The following is a 26170-nucleotide window of genomic DNA, read 5'->3' as shown; positions in this document are numbered from 1 at the left end:
TATAAAGAAGCAGTAAAACATACACATCATAAGCAGTATTAAAAGTAAGACATTGCAACCCTGGACTGAGCACCTCTGAGAACCTAAACACAGCATCCTTCAACAATGAAATCAATACAGGACTGCTCTTACAAGTTCTGAAGAGATGACATTTACCAGTTTACTTCACACCGTGTAACTTATCCCAGATGTGAATCATAAACCGTTTAAGATCTACCTGCAAGAGACAGTATTGACCTTAGTGGTTTATTTTAAGCTCATGCTGTTAGCATCACCCTACATATAGATAACACATTTGTTCTGATTCTAATTATACCCATCTTTTGTCTAGGGAAAAAATCTGGCAAGAATAACAGTCTTCACTTTGCCTTATATAGTAACACAGAGATTCTACTGGATTTGAAGCATACCTTCACCCAACAATTTACTCGGAAACCACCTTGGAAAATCCGATTAAATGCACTGTTATTCACAACAAAAAAGTCATTAAGGAACACCCTTACAAACTGAAAATCCATAAGAAAGATTAAGTGAAAAAAAAAGGGACAATGTTAATATTACCCTATCTCTTTAAGTTTATACTTATCTATATATTGAAAAATTCCAGAAGGATACAGCAAATTTTTATGGGCCCCTTATAGGATAGAGCACAGTGGGACATGGGGGAAAAGAGAAGGAAACGGACAGAAAGGGGGGAATTTTCCCATTCTTACTTTATATACTTACATATCACTCCATGTGAATTTTTTTTTAACGATAAGCCTATTTTTTATAATAAAAACTAAAAAAATATTATTAAAGTCAATGTGGTCAAACATTTAATCAGATAAAAGATACTCAAGACAAAATAGACTAAAAAACTAAAAACAGATAAACTGGATCAATAATTAAAGTAAGTAGATTCTAATATTCTTATTCCTATGCATCTGTAAGCATTAGGTATTCTTTAATGATTTTAATTTTACTAAGAAAAAGAAAAAAGAAGTCAATATGCCTTAAATTGATACTTTTATATGGCCATGATGAAAAGTCACTTTACTGCTGCAAAATTCTTCATGATACCATAATGGTATGTTTCCTTGGACTGGAAATTAAAGCCAAAGAATGAACTCCTGAATGGCACCTCCTTTGTTCTGACTCTTACATTAAATGACGCATTCTCCAGGAGAAAGCTCCCAGAGCCTTCCTAGGAATGGAGTGTAAGAACTTTAGACCCTAATTGTTGGGGGAGGGGTGTGGTGGGAGGATGAGGAGGGGAGGGGCACTGCAGCTTCCTGAGCACTTGCATCAGAACTTGATCATGTGGCAGCACTATGAAGAGCTGACCAAAGGGAAGAGTTTTAAATCAGGGGAACAGGACTTCCCTGGTGGTGCAGAGGTTAAGAATCCACCTGCCAATGCAGGGGACATGGGTTCAGTCCCTGGTCTGAGAAGATCCCATGTGCCACGGAGCAACTAAGCCCGTGCGCCACAAGTACTGAGCCTGAGCTCCAGAGTCTGTGAGCCCCAACTACTGAGCCCAAGTGCCACAACTACTACAAGCCCGCGAACCTAGAGCCCATGCTCTGCAACAGGAGAACACACAGCAATGAGAAGCCCACGCACCACAATGAAGAGTAGCCCTGCTCGCCGCAACTAAAGAAAGCCCACACGCAGCAATGAGGACCCAACGCAGTCAAAGATAGATGAGTAAAATAAATAAATTTATTAAAAAAATAATCAGGGGAACACTCAGGAGGCTAGTGCACCTGCCAGGGCTAGAGGCGATGGGGCTTTTAACTAGACAATGAAAAGGAGATTACTGAGGTCAGTCTGAATAAATAAGCTACATATTAATATATGCAATTTAAAATATAAATTATTATATAAAATGTAACAAATATTCTTAAGAAGGCAAGTGCCACTAACTACTAGAGCCAGGAAGAGAAAATGCCAAATAAACTACATAGATAGTTAAAATACAAAAAATAAGAATACGTTTAAAGCTACTGGGTTGGCCAAAAGGTTTCATTCAGTTTTTTCCATAAGATGGCTCTAGTATCACTTACTTGTCTTTAACTTCATTCAAGACTACTTCATTAGATTGTATGTGACAACTGTCATATCAGCATGCATTTTTAAAAAATCAAAATTGGTAAATTTTTGGGTAGCCATTTTAATATTGAAGAAAAAAGCAACATTTTCAGCATATTATGCTTTATTATTTCAACAAAGGTAAAAATGCAACCAAAACACAAAAAAAAGATTTGTGCAGTGTATGGAGAAGGTGCCGTGACTGACTGAATGTGTCAAAAGTGGTTTTCAAAGTTTCGTGCTGGAGATTTCTCGCTGAACAATGCTCCACGGTCAGGTAGGCCAGTTGAAGTTGATAGTGATCAAATCAAGACATTAATTGAGAACAATCAACGTTATACCATGCGGGAGATAGCCAACATACTCAAAATGTCCAAATCAAGTGCTGAAAATCATTTGTACCAACTTGGTTATATTAATTGCTTTGATGTTTGGGTTCCACATAAGTTAAGTGAAAAAAAACTTCTTGACTATATTTCTGCAGCTGAGTCTCTACTTAAACGTAAAAAAATGTTCCGTTTTTAAAACAAATTGTGGGGCCTCCCTGGTGGCACAGTGGTTAAGAATCCACCTGCCAATGCAGGGGACACGGGCTCAATCCCTGGTCTGGGAAGATCCCACATGCTGCAGAACAATTAAGCCCGTGTGCCACAACTACTGAGCCTGCGCTCTAGAGCCCGCGAGCCACAACTACTGAGCCCGTGAGCCACAACTACTGAAACCCACGTGCCTAGAGCCCGGGCTCCGCAACAAGAGAAGCCACTGCGATGAGAAGCCCGCGCACTGCAACGAAGAGTAGCCCGTGCTCGCTGCAACTAGAGAAAGCCGGTGCACAGCAACGAAGACCCAATGCAGCCATAAATAAATAAATTTTAAAAATAACTAAATAAATTTATTTTAAAAATAAAACAAATTGTGACAAGTGATGAAAAGTGGATACTGTGCAATAATGTGGAACGGAAGAGATCGTGGAGCAAGTGAAATAAACCACCATCAACCACACCAAAGGCCGGTCTTCATCCAAAGAAGGTGATATTGTGTATACGGTGGGATTGGAAGAGAGTCCTCTATTATGAGCTCCTTCTGAAAACCAAATGATTAATTCCAACAAGTACTGCTCCCAGTTAGACCAACTGAAAGCAGCACTCGACGAAAAGCGTCCAGAATTAGTCAACAGAAAATGCATAATCTTCCATCAGGATAATGCAAGACTGCATATTTCTTTGATGACCAGGCGAAAACTGTTACAACTTGGAAAGTTCCGATTCATTTGCTGTATTCATCAGACATTGCATCTTTGGATTTCCATCTATTTAGGTCTTTACAAAATTCTCTTAATGGAAAAAAATTTCAATTCCCTGGAAGACCATAAAAGGCACCTGGGACAGTTCTTTGCCCCAAAAGATAAAAAAGTTTGGGGAAGATGGAATTATGAAGTTGCCTGAAAAATGGCAGAAGGTAGTGGAACAAAAGGGTGAATACATCGTTCAATAAAGTTCTTGGTGAAAACGAAAAATGTGTCTTTTATTTTTACTTAAAAGCCAAAAAGGGACTTTTTGGCCAACCCAATATAATTATAACTCTTTAAATACAACTATATAGAGGAAGTGACCTTTGGAGTAAGTATCTATGGTAACTATGAATTATTATTATGAAACAAAAGTAAAGCTACCCCAAGGGATAAAAAAAAATCAACAATAAGTTACGGGAGAAATAAATCATACACATGTGAAACTATGGCTGCAGATTCCCTCTCAACCTGGAGGACCAAATTCTCTCGTTGACACTAATGTAGATGTTTAAAAATTTTGCTTCAATGGTAGAGTACTGTTGTTTAAAAATTATTTAAACAGACCTGATAAGCTGCTTACAAAATAAGTACTGTGCAACAATCGACAGCTTTCTGATGGACCAGGAAATAAAAGGAAAAAGATCCTTTGCTTTAGCAACAAAAAGTAGTTGCACACACACTATTTCTATGAATAAATGTATCAAATAGTGCTAGTATGATGATAAATTACAAAAATGGGGGCATAAAAGATTTGAATAAGTGGGACATACATGTTCATTCTTCCCTGAATTACCATATTAATTGATTACTATTCCTATTTAAATCATATGTGATTATTTTTAAAGGGGAAATTGGGAGAGTTTTTTTTAAAACAATTGAAACTAGTCTAGAATGAGTAAGAAGAGTCAAAAATTTTTTAGAACATAAAAATGAGGATTATAACTCAACACCAAGAGCAACAACAAACAATGATTTAAAAATAGGCAAAGGGGCTTCCCTGGCGGTCGAGTGGTTAAGATTTCGCCTTCCAATGCAGGGAGTGCAGGTTCGATCCCTGGTCAGGGAGCTAAGATCCCACATGCCTCAGGGCCAAAAAGCCAAAACATAAAACAGAAGCAATATTGTAACAAATTCAATAAAGACTTAAAAAAAAAAATGGGCACAGGACCTGAATAGAACTTTCCCCAAAAGAAGATATACAATGGCTGAGAAGCACATGAAAAATTGCTCCACATCATTAGTCATTAGGGAAATGCAAATCAAAATCACAATAAGATACCACTTCACGTCTATTAGGATGGCTATTATAAAAACAAGACAGAAAATAAGCGTCAGCAAGAACGTGAAGAAATTAGGACACTGTGTATTGGTGCGAGAATAGTAAAATGGTGTAGCTGCTGTGGAAAATGGTGTGTTGGGTTCCTCACAAAATTAAAAATAGGGCTTCCCTGGTGGCACAGTGGTTGAGAGTCCGCCTGCCGATGCAGGGGACACGAGTTCGTGCCCCGGTCCGGGAAGAACCCATATGCCGCGGAGCGGCTGGGCCTGTGAGCCATGGTCGCTGAGCCTGCGCGTCCGGAGCCTCTGCTCCACAACGTGAGAGGCCACAGCAGTGAGAGGCCCGCGTACCGCGAAAATAACAAAAAAAAAAAAATTAAAAATAGAACTACCTTATGATCCAGCAATTCAACTTCTGGGTATTCACCCAAAAAACCTGAAAGCAGGATCTTCAAGACATATCCGAATACCAGGTTCACAGCATCATTATTTATAATAGCCAAAGGGTGGAAGCAATTGAAGTACCCATTAGTAGATGCCTGGATAAACAAAACGTGGCATATACATACCATGAAATATTTATTCAGCCTTTAAAAAAGAAGGAATTCTGACACAGGCTACAATATAGATGGACCTAAAGACATTATGCTAAGTGAAGTAAGCCGGTCACAAAAGGACAAACACTGTATGACTTCTCTTATATAGGTTACCTACAGTGGTCAAATTCATAGAAAGAGAAGAATAGAATGGTGGTTGCCCGGAGTTGAGGGAAGGGGGCAGTAAGGAGTCAGTGTTCAGTGGACAGTTTCAGGTGGAGAAGATGAAAAGTTCTGGATACGGGATGCTGGTATGGGCTGTACAACCATGGGAGTGGACTTCATACCACTGAACTGTACGTTTAAGTTGTGAAAAGGGTACATTTTATGTAATATATATTTTACTACAATTTTTTAAAGTTTAAAAAGTTAGGAGTTTGTGCTACTAGTTATTATAGTACATTATAAAATAGTAAAACAGTCTATTAATGGTAAAAAATTATATTGACAGATTAATAAACTGGTATATCAATCTCAGAAATACAAAAATTCAGAATCAGATAGTGGAGATATTTCCAATCAGTGAAGACATTTATTTGTGATAAGATATTTGAATATTCTAAAAAATTAAAATGTGAGAAGCAGCACGGTGTAGCGGTTAAAAGTCAACAATCTAGAGCCAGACTGCCTAGGTTTAAACCCAGCCCTGCCAACACACAGGCTGGGGGCAGCCTTCTTTTTTTTTTTGAAAGGATTCTATTCTTTTTTTTTTTTTTAACATCTTTATTGGAGTATAATTGCTTTACAATGGTTAGTTTCTGCTTTATAACAAAGTGAATCACCTATACATATACGTATATCCCCATATCTCCTCCCTCTTGCATCTCCCTCCCTCCCACCCTCCCTATCCCACCCCTCTAGGTGGTCACAAAGCACCGAGCTATCTCCCTGTGCTATGTGGCTGCTTCCCACTAGATATCTATTTTACGTTTGGTAGTGTATATATGTCCATGCCACTCTCTCACTTCGTCCCAGCTTCCCCTTCTCCCTCCCTGTATCTTCAAGTCCATTCTCTACATCCGCATCTTTATTCCCGTCCTGCCCCTAGGTTCTTCATGACCTTTTTTTTTTTTTTGTCCTCATATGTAAGAATGGGGGTGATTATAGTGGTACTTATGTCATAGGTGCGTGTGAGAGTTAAATGAGTGTATTTTTAAATGCTTAGAACAGCACCTGGCACATAGTAAGTGACATATAAATATTAGCTACTAGCTCTCATCTACATCAAGAAGATATTAAAATTGGATTAAAAAGGAAACCAAAAGCATACAAATTAAGATAATTAAATACAGATCAATCTTCTCTTTTAGTAGAGGTTTTGGGAAGCATAAAAATATAGGAAAACTTAAAAGATGTATATGACTATAAAAATGGAAAAATCTTTAAATCACTGTATACAAAATAAAAAGTCATACAGTAAAACACAGGACAAAGGACAACAGATATCATATCAATAATGAAGAATCATATACCCCAACAGTGTAAGTAAGCAAAAGCTCTAAACAAGAATAAATTAAAACAGTCAATACAGTTTCTTTTCAGTTTAACCTTATCGTGGCTCACTTCTTCCCTGGCTCCCCGACTGTCACTCCTAATCTCCATTTCCTTTGCTCACATTCTATAGAAGGGTTTAAAAAGCCAAATACTTGCGGTCCTAACCTTTCTTCAAATTAGGGGTGTGATCCGGTTTGTGCCAATAAGACTTAAAGATAAGAGTGCCAGAAGGCAAGGTGCTGGTTAAGACTTGCCCTCCCTGATAAAGTTAGGCAGGCATGTCGGGAGAAAGGCCCTTCGCTCCCAGCCTTTGCGCATAGCAGTTGGGGGACTTAGCGCTTGGAACTCTTAGCGACCATACTTTAAACTGAAAAGTCACAGACAAAAGCAGGACGAGTGCCGAGGCAGGACGAGTGGAAGGACAGAAAGATGACATTATTTTTTTTGTTTTGTTTTGTTTTGTTTGCGGTACGCGGGCCTCTCACTGTTGTGGCCTCTCGCGTTGCGCAGCGCAGGCTCCGGACGCGCAGGCTCAGCGGCCATGGCGCACGGGCCCAGCCGCTCCGTGGCACGTGGGATCCTCGCGGACCGGGGCACGAACCCGTGTCCCCTGCATCGGCAGGCGGACCCTCAACCACTGCGCCACCAGGGAAGCCCTAAGATGACATTATTGAACCACCAACCCAGGAACTGCCCACCTCTAGCTTCCTGTTAAGTAAACGCCCAGCCTTCTGGTTTAAAACGATCTGTGTCGTATACATGCTCCTGTCCACAGCATTTGGTGCAGTTGACTCGTCCTCTCTCCTTAAAAGGCTTTTCTTTCCTTGGCCTCCAGGACACCACTCTCCACTGACTTCCCTCCTACCTTCCTGGCTGTTCCTTCTTGGTCTCCTTTGTGATTCCTCCTCCACTCTCTAGCCCTTTAAAGCTGAAGAGGACCCCAGAGGTACTTCAGAGACTCCATGCAATTCCCCAAAGGTGCCCTTGACCTATTCTCTTTCTATACTTCCTCTCTGGGCAATCTCATCCAGTCGAGTGGCTTTACATACCAGCTAACTGTTGATGAATCCCAAACTGATCTCCCTCGACCAGACTTCTCCTGTGCACTCTAGACTTGTAAATCCAACTTTCTACTCTACACCTCCATGGATGTACCTGTGATTTTTCTCAACGAGATCCCACCTCCCAACATCCGTGTCTCCATCATCCTTCCCCATCTCAGCTCACACCGAAGTGTTGAGGGTTATCTCTGATTCCTCTCCTTTACTCTCAACCCTCATTCCAACAGCAAACCCTGTTGTCTTTATTTTCAACACGTATAGCTAAACCTGGCCCCCTCTCACCCCCCCACCCAACCCTTCCACACCCCTATGGAGCCACAGCCTCCTGCCATGATTATAGCCATGCTTCCTCATGGATGTTTCTGCTGAGTCTCTCACTCCCACTCAGTGTATTCTCTACACAGCTGTAACAGTGATTCTGTTAAAATTAAAGTCACTTTGGTTAAGAGCCGAAGTCCTTATGATTTTCAAGACTATACATGATCTGGCTCTCCACTACCTGTCACACCTCATCTCCTATTTCACTTTTCCTTACTTCATCCCTTGCTACTCCTAAGAGCTGTCAGTTAAGCTCCACCTCAGGGTCTTTCCACTGGCTCTTTCCTCTGACTGGTGTGATTTTTCTTCCAGATGTTCATACAGCTGGCTCCCCGCAGGCCTTTACTCAAAAGCTACCTCTCTCTCTCTCTTTCCCATGCCCATACACCTCAACATTTCACACCCCCCATTCTGCGTTAGTAGTTTTTCTCTCTTTAGTGCTGTACGCTGTCAAACATCCTTTATACCTGATTTACTTATGAATAGCCTGTCTCTCCCAGCAGAATGTAACTTCACAGAGGGCACGTTTTCATCTTGCGTTCACTTCTGTACCTCAGCACTGTGACCCTTGTATCTACATTTATCCAACAAGTATTTGAATGCCAAGCATATTCCAATTAAAATAAGATACCATTTTGCACTTTCCTAAACAGTGAATATTTGGCAAGGGCGTTAGAAATGTCAACACGGGGAATATAGCCAATATTTTATAAAAACTATAAATGGAGTATAACCTTTAAAAATTGTGAATCGTTATATTATACATCTGTAATTTATATAATATTGTACAGCAACTATATTTCAATAAAAAAAGAAATTAAAAAAAATACACATTGGCTAGGGTGTTGGGAAACACGCTTATATACTCGGGAGTGGGAGCACAGACTTGGCACGCTATTTTTGAAGAGCAACTTGGCAACGTGTATCAAAAGTCTTAAAAATGCTCACACCCTCTGATTCCACCTAAAGGAATGTATCTCAGTAATTTACCTGAACAGCGTAAGTACTGATATACAAAGTTCTTCAGGGTAGAGTTGTTTAACATACTGAAAAACACTGGAAACAACCTAATGTTCAAAGAAGTCTGAAGAAATAAATCACAGCACATTGAGATGATGACTACAGTCCTTTTAAACCATATTTTTAAAGAATATTTAAAAATTTAAGAATCTAGGAAATAGGCACCACACCTTTTAAAATGAAAAAGAAAATTCAATCAATTAAGGAATTGCCTATTGACTGTTAGGCATGGGGTTTTTAAAACAGTAGGAACTGTTTGTCTCCATTAGAAATACATAAGCATAAGCGCATGAGAATATGTAAAAAGAAAAGGCATTGAATAGCTATAAATTGTGAAGTTAGAGACTATTGGGCATTGATGCGATTAAGGATGTTCTCTCCCCGCCCACCCCTTCCCACTTCTAAAGTGCTATACTTTTTAAATAGCCTGTTGGGAAGGGGACATTGGAAACCTGACGTGACATTCAAATTAGCTGGTTAAATTCAAGATAAGAGAGGGGCAGAGTAAGGTTCACCTTGCTTGGGACAATGCCTCCCACATTCCTTTCTTGACACAGACAGACCTGGGCTCTGTCGGAACCTCTTCTTTTTGCTGAATGCCTGCACACCGATGCATCACATCCTAATTGCCCACCTGCCCTCCTCCGTATGTCCATACATTCTGTACTGACTGTCTTCAATCTTTATATTCCATACTCTGAACCCCAACTGTGCCTTCGTTTCTACTTCCTAGTGTACCAGCCAAGTCCTGAAAAACAACTCAATCCATATGTGTTCTTCTTATTTTTAATTCTGGGGTTTCAGTGTCAAAAATTAAACAGCAGAGAGCATCAATACTAAACCAAGACTGGCCCTTCTGTAATATAAAGGTATACCTCTATTATATTACAGAATTACCTATATTATTATTCCAAGGAAGAATTTCAACAAAATTTGATATTTGTAATCTTACCCTCTTCTGAAATCCTACAGCTCTTTTTTATAGTACTATAAGGACAGATGTGATGAGGGATGAACTTGCCATTGCCCCATCTTGGCTGGTACCTTGAGGCCACGAATCATGTCTTACTTATCCCACGATTCCTCAGGCTCTGGAGTATGGCTTGCACAGTTTACACTTTCAGTCTGCCAGGGAAACAAATTACCTTCCAAAATGCAGAATTTCAGTAGTATGTATTCACATTTATATATTGCAAAATGTGACTTTCGTCACATTCTTGAGTTAGCTAAGGCAATATTATATCAGTAGGGCACAAGAAACTACTCTGTATAACCATCACCGTTTGCCTTAGATTCGAGAGTAAACTCCAAAGATAAAGTCATAGCAGTACAGGTGAGTCAAAGAGGAACACAGCAAGTCTCTCTTAAGAGGGCAGTAATTTGACAGAGAAAAAAGAACATCCCACAAAACAAGGTTCTCATGATGACTCGAATTACACAGAAGCATAGCGTTCATGGTGATACTGTCAGTACCTGTTTCTGCAAGTATGTTCACAAGGTGTCTGTTGCTTCAGGTAGAGATTAAACAAAAATAACTTCCTGAATCACAGGCCTGGGAACATGTGTCCCGCAACTAAGGGTGTAGTAAGTCAAAGGCTTAGACAGGTTGCATCCTTTCCCAGGTACCACGAAGATAAGCAAGGTTCTTCACATGTTCATCAGCAAATGTACTGACCTGGTCGTGAGTGAGCTCACCTGGCACTCACACTGAAAACTCTAATATGAAACCGAGGTGGGCACCTGGGGGAGCCTCCTGTCTCATTAGAAGCCCAAGATTCATGAGCGGAGCTACTTGAACAACGAGGTCATTGTGACTCAAAACTGAACCCTGTCTTCAGTTTATTTCCCTTTCTAGGGCTACAAAAATAAATCAATAAAATCTGCACAAACTCCCCTGAAAGAAATCACCTAACCTCATAAAAATGAGCCAGAAAATCTGAAAGAGGAAGCTGTCCATTCTCCACAGGTGCTAGTCTGAATCTGCACTCTTAACTCCCACTATTTAATCTCCAAATGGATTTATATCTACACCCTCTGCACCCCCGTCTCTATTTCAAAGACTACCGTGCCTGTGCCCTGGACACACCTGGATGCTGCCATCGCCTGGCTGTCCCTCATCCCCGTCCTTCATCTCTTTACCAGCTCTTTTCCCACAGGCTTCCTCACCCTCCACATGTTTTTACAGTCTTAAGCCTCAAACATGCACACACGCCTTTGAGGTGCTTTCTCAAGTCTTTAGTCTCTTCAAGTTCAACATGCCCCAAACTAACCCATCATGATTCTCTTTCTGACAATTTCTTCTTGCTGCTCTAGTCCCTGTTTCACCCCATGGCCACCCAGACAAGAAAGCTGAGGAGACACTTGGGACTGTTCACCACCAGCGAAGCTGACCAGACCCCTGTCCTCCAAAACATTTTTAATATTTTCACTCTGCTTTCTTTTTTTCTTTTTAAAAAATATTTATTTATTTGGGTGTGTCGGGTCTTAGTTGCAGCAGGCGGGCTCCATAGTTGCAGCTCACCAGCTCTTTAGTCGTGGCATGCTAACTTTTAGTTGCGGCATGCATGTGGGATCTAGTTCCCAGACCAGGGATCGAACCTGGGCCCCCTGCACTGGGAGCGTGGAGTCTTAACCACTGTGCCACCAGGGAAGTCCCTCACTCTGCTTTCTATTACCAAATACTGGTGTAACTCTTACAAGTTTGTACCTAAACTATTAGAACTAATCTGCCTCGACCTTCCTTGGGGTTCACCCATCACTTACCCTAACACACACCCTACTCAAGGCATGTTGACCCTGCCCTCCACCATGTTCCCCCAACACTCCAGGTCTTTCCTAAGGCTACATTTGCACCCCAGGGAAAGCCAGCAACCTTCCATGCCTGGCAAACCCCTATGCGCACATTCCAAGCCCAGTTCAATGTCACCACCCTTCTCCAGCCTTCCCTTGGGCTGAGTTAGTGGTGTTCCCTTTACTGTGGACACATAGTACTTCATACAAGTTTCCATTCAAATCAAGCCAGACAACATTTTACACCTGTTGTGTAAGAGGTACACTGTGCTGAGAGATGGAAAATATAAAAATAACTAAGACCTGGGCTCTATCCTTATGGATATCTTCCAGATATGGAAGGAAATAATTATAGCACAGTGTAATAAATGCAAAGTATCACAGAGAACAGGACAGTTCAGCTGGGGTTTGAAGAATGAAGAGGTTGCCCTCAAATGGTTTTCTGAAACCACCGCCTTTCACCTCACCCTCCAACTAGTGAGTGCATTAAAAGGACCTATAAATCATGTTTATGTTCTCAGGATCTAGTAGGCTGCCCAGCACACAGCAGGCGCTCAAAGCATTTCTCGAATGGACAAATAAGACAGACTGCACAGTTTATGAGTCATTCCATATCTGGAACAGTCTTCTCAGAATTACTTGCCAACTACTGGAGCAGAATTGTGTGGAATGCCTGCAACATGATCAAGAATTCACAGTGACGATGTAAATGAGGAAGAAGAGAGAAGACGGCTCGTCTCCCAGGTGCCTCTAAGACCCTCCCTGGTTGGCCTCATGCCCAGGCCCTGGCCCGCTGCCCCCCCCCCCCACACACACACACACGACAGCTCACTGGTCCTCAGGCTCCACCCCCCACTTCCTCACCTTGATCTTCGCACTTGCTGTTCCCTCCACGATAGCCAAATATTGCCCTCCTTCACCTCCACGTGTTGGCTCAAATGTCACCCTGTTTAAAGATCTAACTCCCTTCCCTGCTTTGTTTTTCTCCTTAGCACTTATCTTACACACTAAACATTTTGTCCACGTGTTTGATTTTCCAACCAGAATTTAAGCTCCACAGGGGCAAGAATTTGTCTCTTTTGTGCACCTCTTCATGCCCAGCACTTAGAACAGTTCCCAGCACAAGCAGGCACTCAATAGATCCTTGTTAAATGATGAAGTGAGTGTGTCAGAACTACTGCATGTACGCAACGGACAGAGGTCAGAAGCGTAGACCCTGGGACCAGGCTGTCGGGCCTGTTCCCTGTCTCCACCAATTATTAACTTTGTAATTTTGGGCAAGTTGCTTAAACTTTCAAAACCCCAAAATCCTCATTTGTAGAGTGGGAATAATCACAGTACGTATACTTCATGAGTTGTGAGAGTTATCCATTCAGAAAGCTTAGAACAGCTTTCATTAGCATGCAAAACACTTTACTAGTATTACTTTTCTTATAGCAAGAAACATTAAGATACGTTCTTTAAAACGTGGTTTAACTACATCCAAATACAGAACCATCTATAAGCAACACATTAAAGTTGGCTTTTAGAAATAGTTATTAGATGATCATTTCCGGGTTTTTTTTTTTGTGTGTGGTACGCAGGCCTCTCACTGTTGCGGCCTCTCCTGTTGCGGAGCACAGGCTCCGGACGCGCAGGCTCAGTGGCCATGGCTCAAGGGCCCAGGCGCTCCGCGGCATGTGGGATCCTCCCGGACCGGGGCATGAACCTGTGTCCCCTGCATTGGCAGGCGGACTCTAAACCACTGTGCCACCAGGGAAGCCCCATTAACTTCTGCAAGCGTGAATACATTTCTCATAATTTTACTTGCTATCTCTCAAACTCTTGCCTAGAAAGGCCAAAATGATACAAGAGTAAATTGAAATGATTTTAAAATCAATCTAACACTAAATGAACAAGAAATCAGTTTACAAAAACAACTGAGCTGGAAAGAAGAGAAACCTATAAGGGTAGGCAAGTCATTACAGGTTTGGGATGTTTATTTTACTAATCCACAATAAAATGAATTAACAGGAAGATTTACCCTTTTGAAATGGTCTTCAGTTTTCTGCTAGAGAAACATCTCTTTCATGAGGCCTTTCTTCAGGCTCTGCTATGATCAGATGGGCCCCTGAACATTCTTTTCCTCCAAATCCTAAAGCGCTTAAGGGCCTTTTCCACACCCCTTACAGATCCCTTTGTGCTGCTCCTTCGTTGCTGCAGGAACATGCATTCACCCTCCCCAGGCAGTTTAAAGGAGCCCCAGGGCGAGGGTTGGGAGGGTATATTTTGTTCTATTTCTGTAATCCTACCTGGCTCAGGCTGGTCACTGGCAGGTCAATTACATGTGTGTATGAAGGAACACACATATTTATAATCTAAAACCTGGTAAGAACTGTCCTTACCTCTGAAAGAGGGTGGCAGGCGCTCTCTGAAGGTGCCTGACTGGATCTCAAAGTATTTCCTAAGCAGTTATTCAGCAGCATTAATCTGCAATGACCATGTAAAGTCATTTACGTCATGGTAAATCGATATCTAATGTTAAGCCGAGAGCTCGACAAGAGAAATGCCAGTTTCCGAAGTATCCAGCTGAGCATAAGAATTTGAATTTTTCCAAAACTCACGGTCAGACTGAAAGTGTTTCTTTAGACTAATACCGTGAAGGTTACGAGCATGGACTCCAGAGTCCTGTTACCTGGTCTGAATGTACTACCTCTGCCACTTTCTAGCTGCATAACCTTGACAAATTATTTAACCTCACTGTGATGGCTTCCTCTTCTATAAAATGCAGATAAGCCTCACAGAACTCTTATGAGGATTAAATGAATTTATAGGTGAAATGATAAAGACAAAGCCTGGAACTTGGTAAGCATTTAATAAGTGTGAGCTTCTATCACTGGCATTATAATTATTATTAGAAATAGTTTCCCTTACTTATCTCATCTTATTTAATTAAGTGGTTGAAACACATACATACTCCAAAGAAACAAAGATAGTTTAGATCTGGTTTGTTATAATCACTTATAATCTGGTTTCAGATAAACTTCCAGATTTTTTTTTTTTTTTTTTTTGCTGTACGCAGGCCTCTCACTGTTGTGGCCTCTCCCGTCGCGGAGCACAGGCTCAGGACGCGCAGGCTCAGCGGCCATGGCTCACGGGCCCAGCCGCTCTGCGGCATGAGGGATCCTCCTGGACCGGGGCACGAACCCGTGTCCCCTGCATCGGCAAGTGGACTCTCAACCACTGCACACCACCAGGGAAGCCCCAAACTTCCAGATCTTGTTAAGTTACTTTTTTATTTCCAGTTTTAATGAGATGATTGACATACATCACTGTGTAAGTTTAAAGTATACAGCATAATGATTTGACTTAACGTGTATTGTGAAGTGGATTACCGCAGTAAGTTTAGTTAACATCCATCACCTCATTTAGATGCAATTAGAAAACTTTTTTTCCCCTCATAATGAGATTTACTCTTAGGATCTATTCTCTTAACAACCTTCCTATATATTATACAGCAGAGTTAACTACAGTCATCATGCTGTACACTAGAACTGCCAGACTTTGACAAGTGAAATGGAAAAGTGCCATTGGGTTTAATTACAATTCTTTCTCATATTCATTTCAAAGCTTCAAGAAAATGGCAATTTCAACTCCAGGTCTGGTTTTCTACTTAGTTCTCTGAAAGGATTTATTGAAAACCCCAAGTTGGCTGGAACATTTCTGCTGGTTACCTTTCAGGAGACTAACTTTGTATGAGCACAGAGGATATCCATTTGGTTTCAATTTTCTAAGACACAAACACTTCATTGTACAGTAAATGGCAATATGCGCTCAATGATCCAAAAGCACATTGTTTTTGCTTCTTGATTTTCTGTTCTACTTTTAACTCTGTGACGATTAAGTTTCCTGTTCTCCACGACAAAACACCTCTCAATCTACTGTGAGTGTCCAAACAAGTTAGTTGCTATTAATATTTTAAAAACATAACACAGCATAATCAAGTTAGTCTTCCAACCACTAAAATAAAAAAACTCAAATGCAAATCCACAGAATTTCTGTTTACACTGATTTTTTTTCCATTTATATATGGAAAATCACCAGGTAAGAGATAATTTAATTTTTAACTTGGATTAAAAACTCTGAATGCATAGCTTAGTTATTAAGCTTATTTATACAGGTTAATAAAAGCTCAATAAATTTCCTGTCTTTTCATTAAGACGAAGCAGACCTAGTTTTCCCTCTTTAAGGCATGGCATTATGTAGCATACAGTAAAGGGACTTCAAAACTGTGTCACTCCTTGGTGGGATCATCTACATAAAAGAATCCCATCATTTACAATACATCCTGGGTACTGGCCTAATTTCTTAAAAGTGTGCGCTTCAGGTTTTCTGGGATTCGAGCACCTTGTGGTCCAGAGAATCACACCAGTAGCAGCCACTACTCAGAAAATTAGGTGAGCTCCAAATTGTCCCTAGAAAGATAAGGACTGCAAAAGCTGACGGAGCCTGACATTCTCCAACCCTCCTACTTCACAGAAGCCCAGGGAGCGGAAACGACTAGCTCATGCAGCTCCCTGTGGCCATGGCGGTGCTAGAACACAGCGCTTCTAACAAGAGGCCAGGATGCCAGCGGCCAGGGCCCTCTGGGCCGCCAAGCCACAGGTGCTGCTGACACCCGAGTAGGAAGGGGCTCCCCGTCATCTGGAAAATCCATAAGCCTTGTATGGCAGCGACAGTAAGAACCAAAGCTTTGATCTCACTTATGCCCCAGCTCCCCAAACTGTGGCAACATCCAAAATGAGGATTGTTGCTTCTCCCAGTGTCTTCAGTGTCTCTTCTGTTTTCCTCCCAAAGGATGAACACTTCGAGCTGACAAATTCCTCCTTCCCACTCAGTTCCTCCGGGGATGGAAATGGAAATGTGTGCAAATCCCTCTTCCGCCAGCCATACCTCTTCCTGGGTTTGCTCCCCAGGACCCTCAAAGACCTTGGTGCACAAGGCCTGATTTATTTAGGCCTGAACCTAAGTAAATCATCCTTAAAACACGTCTGCATGTTATAAGCTTCTCACACGACAGCTTCATAACAGGATTGGACAATAAAACCTAAAAATACTAAGGTGTAGACAGGTAAAGAGATCCCCTGAGGATTTAGTTGGTTTTGTTAGTTTCTGCAAAATGTTCTCACATGTGTGAACACCTAAGTCTTCAGGCACTTTTTTTTTCCCCAGACCATTCAACAGCAGTCACTATTTTTATAAGGGAACTTACTTCTAAATCTATCTGACATGCCTTTCATTTGCTCAGTGTTGTACCTGCTCAAATGAGGGGTATTCCCTGCAGAGTTCTGGTCAACTGGAACGGCCAGCAGGCTTTCTGTTTTAGTCCCTATGAAAAGGGCTGCCTTTCCCATTTCCGGTTCTTATTTTAACACAGAGAAATGCAAACCTCTGCCAATTTAGGAAGACACTTAACAGCTACTTTGGAAGCTCTCAAATTTTATAAATCGAACATGACTTTACTACTTCTAATATACAAACCAACATAAATCAAAGTTCGTATTAGCAAAGTTTAACTTCTTAGTCACCCTCACATCCCTGAAGATTTTATAATACATCTTTCCGTAAAATTCAAGAAAAAAAACTAGTCTCTTCATACATGATGAGGGCACATTATGAAACTAGTATATCACACCAGTATTATTAAGCAGTTTACCATTTGTAAAACATTTCAAAGTGAAATGACAGACATTACATGAAATTTCTAAAAATCTTATATGTTCTGGTATAATGTTATAAGTCATAATTCTAGTTATTACTTTAAAATGTATATCTCAGAAATAGCTAAAAAAAAAAGAAAAAAGTGAAATGACTCGTATATAACCAGTGCCCAATTGTGTGTGTGTGTGTGTGTGTGTGTGTGTGTGTGCGTGTGTACGCATGCTTCTGAATAGCTTTTACATTGCTTTATGCACATCTCTCTCTCCCCAACTAGCCTTTATGTTACTCAAGGATCAGGGCTGTGTCTTAGACTTCTTTTTCAGTCTTCCCTGTGCAAGATGCTGGTCCACAAAAGGCTAAGTGCTTTACTACACAATGCATTACAGCTCTATAAACAAAACCAGTCTCTCTGCTGCCTGATAGGATAATTTTACATTCAAATCATTCATAAGCTGCTATAAAACACAACTGAATTATTTTATGCTTACCAGAACTGGACACACGCCTTATCCTCTGGGGAGATACGGCTCGATCAGAGTTGAGATTTCTACTGTCACTATTCCGCCTCAAACATGAAACAGAAGGTCCCACTTTGGCTTTTGGACCAGGTGTTTTCCTCAAAATGGAGCAGTTGGGCTTGGCTAGACTCCTACCTGAGATGGTTGCAGTTTTTGAAGCAGAACCCTGTGGAAAAAATAATGAAGGTTTCAGTCCAGATCATACCTTCCCCACACCACCTCCTGGTGGGGTTAGGTATGCAGAAAAACACAATTTCTGTCTAAGCAGATATGCCAGATGGACATTTAGTTTTCCTTTTTACTATAAAGAAATTTAAACTCTTCATAGTTTACTCTTTGATTCGTCATGATCTGCCTTTTGTCCCCATCAGGGAAACTGTTCCCAAGGTGACTGATGCCACAAATTAAATTCAAGCTACAGCTTTCAGTTCTTTCCGTAGGGGCCCTCTACATGGTCTCCAACGCTGATGATTCCATCATCTTTCTTTGGTTTCTCTCACAGAGCTCTCTCCTGGTTTCCCTTCTATCTGTCTGGTTATTCCATTTCTGGGTCCTGCTCTTCTATACCTTCAAATGCTGGTCATCACAAGGGTCCTCAACTTGGCCCTGTAAGCTTTCTCACCATATACTCTCCCCACATGATCTTGTCCACTCTTTCCACTGCCACCTAAACACCGCTGTATCCCAAGTCCTCATGTCCAAGCCAACATTCTCTCCCGAGTTCCCCATATATTCAGTTTCTTTCTTCCTCTGCTTCACTTAGCATCCATCAGGCACCTCGACTTAACAATGTTGACAATAATATTATTGTTATTTTTACTGATCAACCTACAGACCTTGCAGAATGAAAAAGAAGTTCGAAATGCACAATTCATTTAATCCTAATAACCCTACAAGGTTGATACTTTCATCATACTGCATTTCACAGCAGAAGAACATGAAGCAGTTTCTAAAACTCAGATGAATTTTACTCATCCATCTCACAACTTAGCTCTTCTCATATTCACCACCATGTGCCCAGGCACCCAACTCACGCAATGAAAGCTATTTCTAGGGGCTTCCTTTCTTACCTCCTAAGCCCCTCTGGATGTCATTCTCACCCTTCTCCATCAGCCTTAGTACAGGTTGCATCATTTCTGGGATGCCTGGAACCATATCCAATTCACCTCCCAGTCCCCTGCTAAGGCGATCTCTCTCAAGTCCAAGGAGGCTTCCCTCCGTCTCCCAGATAAAGTCGACTCTTCCAAATAAGGCCTTTTGGATGTGGCCGCCCTGCCACCCTCTTCAGCTTGCTCCTTACTGTTCACGGCTCTGCACCCCCAGCTCCCATGATACTCACTACCCTGCGTCCCCTAACTGAGAATGTTTCTTCATCTTTGTACACATTATTCCTTCCACCCAAAACACCCTTCCATTCATCCTTGATCTTTAAGCTTCAGCTAGTGACCAACATGCTCTCTCCCCTAGAAGCCTTCCCTTCCTTGACAAGTGTCCCCATCGCCACCACCCTACTCTACCATGAGCAGGCTAGGGAGTCTATACACACTCCCAACTGAGGACCTAATACTACCCACTGTACTAGGCACTAGGTTCAGCCAGGGGCTGTGTCTTTCCTTCTCTAAATCCCAACCATCACTGTCATATAGAGCATGAAGTAGGCACCTAATAAAGGTTCTCATTCTACGTGTAGGAAATGAGAGCCTGAGATGTGCTCAAATAACAAAGTTCAACACCATAAGCTATAATTTGTATTCTCCCATCAAAGAAAAATTGAGCCTCACAGAGACTAAGTAACTTGCCTGAGGTTATTTTGCCAATGAATGGATGGAGGTACAATGTGAAACCACATCAAACTCCAAAATCGATGCTCCTAACCTATACGTTGACTATTCCCCACCAGGACCATTCTTTCTTTGCTTAATAAGTCGTAAGTGCAGGACTTCCCTGGTGGCGCAGTGGTTAAGAATCTGCCTGCCAATGCAGGGGACACGGGTTACAGCCCTGGTCCGGGAAGATTCCACATGCCTCAGAGCAACTAAGCCCGTGCACCACAACTACTGAGCCTGTGCTCTAGAGCCCACAAGCCACAACTACTGAGCCCACATGCCACAGCTACTGAGGCCCGCGTGCTTAGAGCCCGTGCTCTACAAGAGAAGCCACTGCAAGGAGAAGCCCGTGCACCGCAACGAAGAGTAGCCCCGGCTCTCCGCAACTAGAGAAAAGCCCACGTGCAGCAACGAAGACCCAATGTAGCCAAAAATAAATAAATAAATTTATTAAAAAGTCATAAGTGGATAATTTCCCTTAGAGATACGTAAAGCCCCATGTTGATGACATATACTAGGTGGATTAAAAACTAAATTAAATAGGGCCATATCCTAAGAGAACACTGGAAAGCAACATAAAATTGGCCAAAAAAAGCAGGCGATGGACACAAAGGTCTTCTCCCTCTACCATAAAACTGGCTAAGGTAATGCCCCAGAAAAACCTTTTAAAAAGTAAACCAAACTTTTAACCAACTTACAAAGTGAATCTTTAACAAATTAGATTTGTTCTGCCTTTCAGAACCAACATTCCATAGAATTTTGAAAGCCTGCCGTGTGTGGAGCAGAAAGGGCCAGGATTCAAGTCAGGGGACCTGAGTTTGAATCTCAATTTTACAACTTACCAGCTATGTGTGTATGTTAAGTAAGCACTTAGGAAGCTTTAAACTGTAGCTAACAAATTTCCTGTTGTTACTGGCAAGAGTAAATGACAGTGTATAAAGCACCTGAACATTTCTGAGAAAATTAAATGATATAATATACATAAAGCACCCAAGCAAAGGGTTTGGCCCAGAGCAGTCATCGAAAAAAATATCCACTTCTTTCCATTTAGATAATTCACCATCCCTTTTATCTAACATACTATCACCAATATATAACCTCTATAATGGGGAGCTATACTCAACCTGCATCAAATTAAAGTCAAATTCCTTTTCCAACAGAAGCTTTCTGAAGTTTCAGGTAAACCCCGACCAAATAGCTGGGAGGTTGCAGGCAACCTAAGGATTCAGTGAACTCAAGGCCTAATTTGTCTCAAGACCAACAGAGCACATTGAAAATGCACATTTCTCCAGCACTGTCTCATCACAGAACCAGGGCAGATTCAGAGCCTCTGGGTGCTGCTGAAATGACTAAGAAACATAGGGATTTGCCTACAACACGACGCAAAGGCTCACTCATTCAACTCTCTACAATAAATACAATGCCTGTGGCCAGTGACGGTTTGCTGGGCCCCTTCCCCATGATACACGGAAATGTGTTAAGAGGTGAATAGTGATATTAGAAGAAATTGCACATGAAACATTATCATGGGGAAAAATGAGTTTTTAATACTCATCAACAAGTAAAAGTGTCAGTACTGAAAATATGGAAATCCTAACTGCAAGATTCCTAAGATGAAAAGTGCTTCTTTCTCCAGTACTGGGATCCACTTCAATGTGATGATTCTATCACCTTACTTCAGCATCACACCATAAGCCTGAAAGACAGGCTTTCGTTCCGCGCATGGGAAATAGAAAGCTAAGACTTACTCTCAATGCACATATCAGAAAAAGTTTTAATTTCAAAATTACACAACCAATTTATGTGCAAGGAAAATGTTATTTAAAGAAACTTTATGCTAGGTTTTCTGACAGTTGGAGATCAGTGCACAATAAAAGTCTCCCATAAATCAAGGAGGAATAAATGTATTGTTTTCATGTATATGTATCTATAAACACCAAACTAAGAATGTTGCTTAGAATTACCAGAGGTTGTCATTTAATTTAACAAAGTATCTAATGAAAAACTGTACAAAATGAGTTTCCTAAGTCTGACTTCAAAAGGACTTAAAAATAAAAATCTGAGTTTTGGGCTTCCCTGGTGGCGCAGTGGTTGGGAGTCTGCCTGCCAATGCAGGGGACGCGGGTTCGGGCCCTGGTCTGGGAGGATCCCACATGCTGCGGAGCGACTAGGCCCATGAGCCACAACTACTGAGCCTGCGCGTCTGGAGCCTGCGCTCCGCAACGGGAGAGGCCGCAATAGTGAGAGGCGCACGGACCACGATGAAGAGGGGCCCCCGCTTGGCGCAACTATAGAAAGCCCTTGCACAGAAACGAAGACCCAACACAGCAAAAATAAATACATTAATTAAAGAGCTCTCAGTGGTATAGCATAAAGAGAAGAAAAGCAGGGAGCAGAATAAAAGTTACAGTGAAAGACCATTTATATACTCAATTTAAAAAAAAAGAAAGAAAATCTGAGTTTTGAAATAATGGACAGTCTCAGTGGCTTAGACATCATTGCGGTGGGCCATTCTTCCTAAAAGGAAGATTTACTATGAACGCCAAAGCATCTCTAAACTGAACTAGCTCAAGAATATCTTCCTAAAAGGACCTAACAATTCCCTATGCACCCTCAAAACACTTAAAACAGCCCTTTAACACTTCACCAAACTACACGTGTTGTTCCGCTCAGACATGAGCCCTCCACACAGATAACTCCCATCTGCCTTCCTACCCTGGCACCGACCTCCACTCCTGGCCCAGAGGACAGATGCCCAGGAAAAGCCTATGTGGGGCTGGAGATGCATGCAAGTCCCCACTGCCGCAACAGCACTGAGGATGAACACACAAAGCCCAGAGCAGCCTCCCAAATGCTTCCAACACTCAGAAAGCTCGTTTCTTCATGCTAGAGTCAAAACTATATCCATGCTGGAAAAAAAAAAAATCTTTGAACTGCATGTGAATTCTTGTTTAAATGGAACCCCCAAACATCTGCCAGGTACTGTATAAAACATACTACCTTTTCACTATACATGAATAAAATAGGTTTTATTTTAGTACCGGGAATCAATACATTAGGACTGCAAGAGACCTCAGACATCTACTAGCCCAACCCTTCCACCTCTGCGTCTCAAAAGGTTACTTGCCCAGAGTCACCTTAGCTAATCAGAGGCAGAATCCAGAATCCTCCTGTTCACAGGACAGGGCTCCACTACCTGGGGCAGCTTCCTCAACAGGAGACCAGGAATTATTTTTATGTTGATACTGTTTACCGGCACTGCCTAGCCATTTCTCAAATGTGGCCCAATACATTTGTAAGTTCATAAACAAAACGTTTTTTTTTCATAAATATAAAATATAATCAGATATTTAACTTCAAATAACTAATTCCACTAAAATATTAAAGTAACCTGTTCTTTCAGCTTACTATTAAAAGGGATGTTGATACTCAATACAAAATACTGGACTTGAGGTTTTTGTTTTTTTTTTTATATATGCAGGTAACCAATTAACATTCTAAAATGTACTGACGAGACACAGAATTACTGAATAACACAGCAATACCTGAAGGCAAATCTGCACACCTAGTTCAGCAATGTTATTGACTATTAGTGGATAAGCAATTGCTAATACATCTCTCCATTTCCACCACCATTTCCTGAAGCGGGCAAAAATTTCACTTACCAAAAACAGAGAACCATAGTCAAAGGTCTCATTCATAATTTCCTTTTTTAGCTCTTGTTTTGCCATCAGTGTCCCATTTTCTTTTTCACCCTTGTTTTCAGGGCTAATCCTATCGATGTTGGAAGTATAGGACATTTGCAAACATTCTGTGCTTTCCATTTTAATAGGGAGTTCACCTTTGATCTTCTGAAAAACTGCAGCCACGGACCCAGTCTCACATGCTGAATTGGAAGAACTTGCTTTGTCAACGTCTTCCTGATTCGATTTCACGGCAGGTGTTGTTCTTAGAACTCTGTGTGAAGCGTTTTTAGAATGAGTTGTAACACGCACAGCCTGGCTCGTAATGAGTTTATTAAAGTGCTGCTTGTGTGTCTTGTTATTTAGGATTTCTGCTTTTGTGTCTGCATTCAAGTCAGATGTTGGTGTTTTTCTCAAAGCTGTCGATGGTCTTGAGGAAGACACTGATGAGGGTGATGAGGCCCCAGTTAACTGAGGTCGGGGTGCAGCCTTTGATAGAGCAGGGTCCTTGGACGGTAGCACTGGTCTGGATACAACTTTTGCTTTGACATTCTTGAAGTTTGGTCTTGGGTAACTTATAATTTCAGTCTTTCTAACTTTGCTGCCTAGGGGGCTATTCGTTTTGGTGGTTGATTTTCCTAGGTTAGGTTTAGACATGTTCATCGGTGCCCCCTTCAGGTTCGGTAAACGTCTAAGCTCTCGATTACTCTTCTGCACTTTACTCCATTTCTCCGTCGCTTCAATAGGTGAGAGAGAAAAGGTTGCGTTCGTGGGTTCTAGGACTGGCGTGGACATGCAAACTATGTTATTTGTACTAATGACCATATCATCTGCATCCCAAGTCAGTTCAAATGATGAAACCACCTTTTGTCCCGGCGGGCTATTCGGTATCAATTCTATGGTATGATTTCGGGTTCCCAAGTCCTTTTCATTAGAGGCAACTGGTGTGTCTTTAGCCACAGTGACTTGATGTTCTGGGTCCAGCACTTGGGTTTTGCTTTTATCAAAAGCTGGCACCAGTAAAGGGCATTCATCATCTATAAGACAATTGGACACTGTTTCTCTTACATTTTGGCCCATTTCCTTTTGCCCATATGAGCTCTGTGAATGTCTCTCACTATTTGGTTCATCTTTAGATGAACAAAAGAACTCTTGTAATACAGACCCACTGGGAACATCCATGCCATCAGAAACTGGTGTTAGAGCTTGTATCTCCTTTTCTCCGCCTAGTCTTTGCTGTGCCCCATCTGGGTACTCACTGGTGACCTTTCCCGAAGAACAGTGACAGTGATTTTCAGTATCTGGAAGAACCACATCAGTTTGCATCACCATGTCAGAAAATGCTGTGTAAGTTGTGTCTTGGGCCTGTGATGCTGTAGCTTGAGGGTTTTCGAAGCTGTCTCTATCATAACTCATTTCTCTCACATATATCTTATCAGAATGGGAAGGTGGAGGAACGCAACAGGATGAAGATGTATTTCTACTTCTCATGCTGGTTGGCGGCAGGCTTGCAGTGGTAGGCAAAGACTGACTCTTTCCAGTGGTGTCATGTGTTATGAAGGTACAGTTAACATTATCCACTTTCATGTCAAATGTCTGGTTTAGCGCCAAGGCAGTAGGGTTTTCTGTACAGTTCAAATCATCATCGTTAGGATTCCACACAAAAGGCAGAGATGTCTCAACGCTCTGGTCCTGAAATGATTCTAGGGAATGACAACTGTTACGCAAATCTTTGGGTTCCTCTGTATTTACAACATGTGCAAAAGACAGACATGTGGAATCCTTGTGCATATCTAACATCTCCTTACTAACAAAATCACTTGAAGACTTTTGGTGTTCAAGTACTTCAACACACTGAGGGTTTAAAGAAATATTTTCACCAAAGGCCACAGCAGAGTTGGTTTCATAATCAACCACCATGTCATCTGGGTTGGCAGAATTCCAACTCACATTATTGGTTGAAGAGTTTTGGGTACGTGGTGATTTTTGGTTGTATGCATATGTGTTTCCATTTTTATCACTGATAAATAAGGACTGCAGTTCATCTTCTGTCTTGTCATCTGAATTATCATCATTCATCCTGAAATATTAACTTTAAACCTCTGCCATTTTACTTCTTCTTTAAAACCTTTTAAATGAGAGGGAAGCAAAATGTGTCCATCTCCTAAGTTTTTCAGCACAGTTGAAAGTTTCTTAGTCTAAGCTGTCTTGAACTTGAAATGATTTGTTGTTCCCTGGAAGAAATAAAATGTTTCACTCAAGTGAATATTAGAAAGTTAACAAGTCATCACTCGATTAATTTCAATTGCTTTCTTTTTACATTTAAAGAACCTACAACTATGGACAGGGGTGATTAAGATATTAGCTAAAGAATCACCCTTTTTCAAACATACTTTTTCATTTGAGGAAATGGGCAGAATGGGCTGCTAAAACTGCCCCCTCCCATCTGAGATGCCTCTGCCCTCACTCACCATAATAGAGAAGGAGGCTAAATTGACAATAGCCTTTCCCTTTTTGGTTGA

At 41.4% G+C, this 26170-nt stretch overlaps 2 protein-coding genes across 2 annotated transcripts in view; both read right to left on the bottom strand.

The window, feature by feature from the left end:
- The window catches only part of MTUS1 (microtubule associated scaffold protein 1), a 105856-nt gene extending 79995 nt beyond the window's left edge, over window positions 1-25861 (bottom strand). The window contains 2 exon segments of the mRNA XM_032618539.1: window positions 18110-18305; window positions 23631-25861. Coding sequence (XP_032474430.1) covers window positions 18110-18305; window positions 23631-25727 — 2293 coding nt within the window. The 5' untranslated portion in view covers window positions 25728-25861.
- Window positions 25847-26170, bottom strand: part of LOC116746692 (microtubule-associated tumor suppressor 1 homolog) — a 151767-nt gene continuing 151443 nt past the window's right edge. Inside the window, exon 11 of the mRNA XM_032618290.1 lies at window positions 25847-25882. Within this exon, the coding sequence (XP_032474181.1) occupies window positions 25847-25882 (36 nt within the window). The remainder of the gene's footprint in view (window positions 25883-26170) is intronic.

The sequence above is a fragment of the Phocoena sinus genome, chromosome 21 (assembly GCF_008692025.1).
Source record: "Phocoena sinus isolate mPhoSin1 chromosome 21, mPhoSin1.pri, whole genome shotgun sequence".
Taxonomy (NCBI): Eukaryota; Metazoa; Chordata; class Mammalia; order Artiodactyla; family Phocoenidae; genus Phocoena; species Phocoena sinus.
The sequence above is the reverse complement of the archived record's forward strand: the minus strand, read 5'-3'. Positions and strand labels throughout refer to the sequence as shown.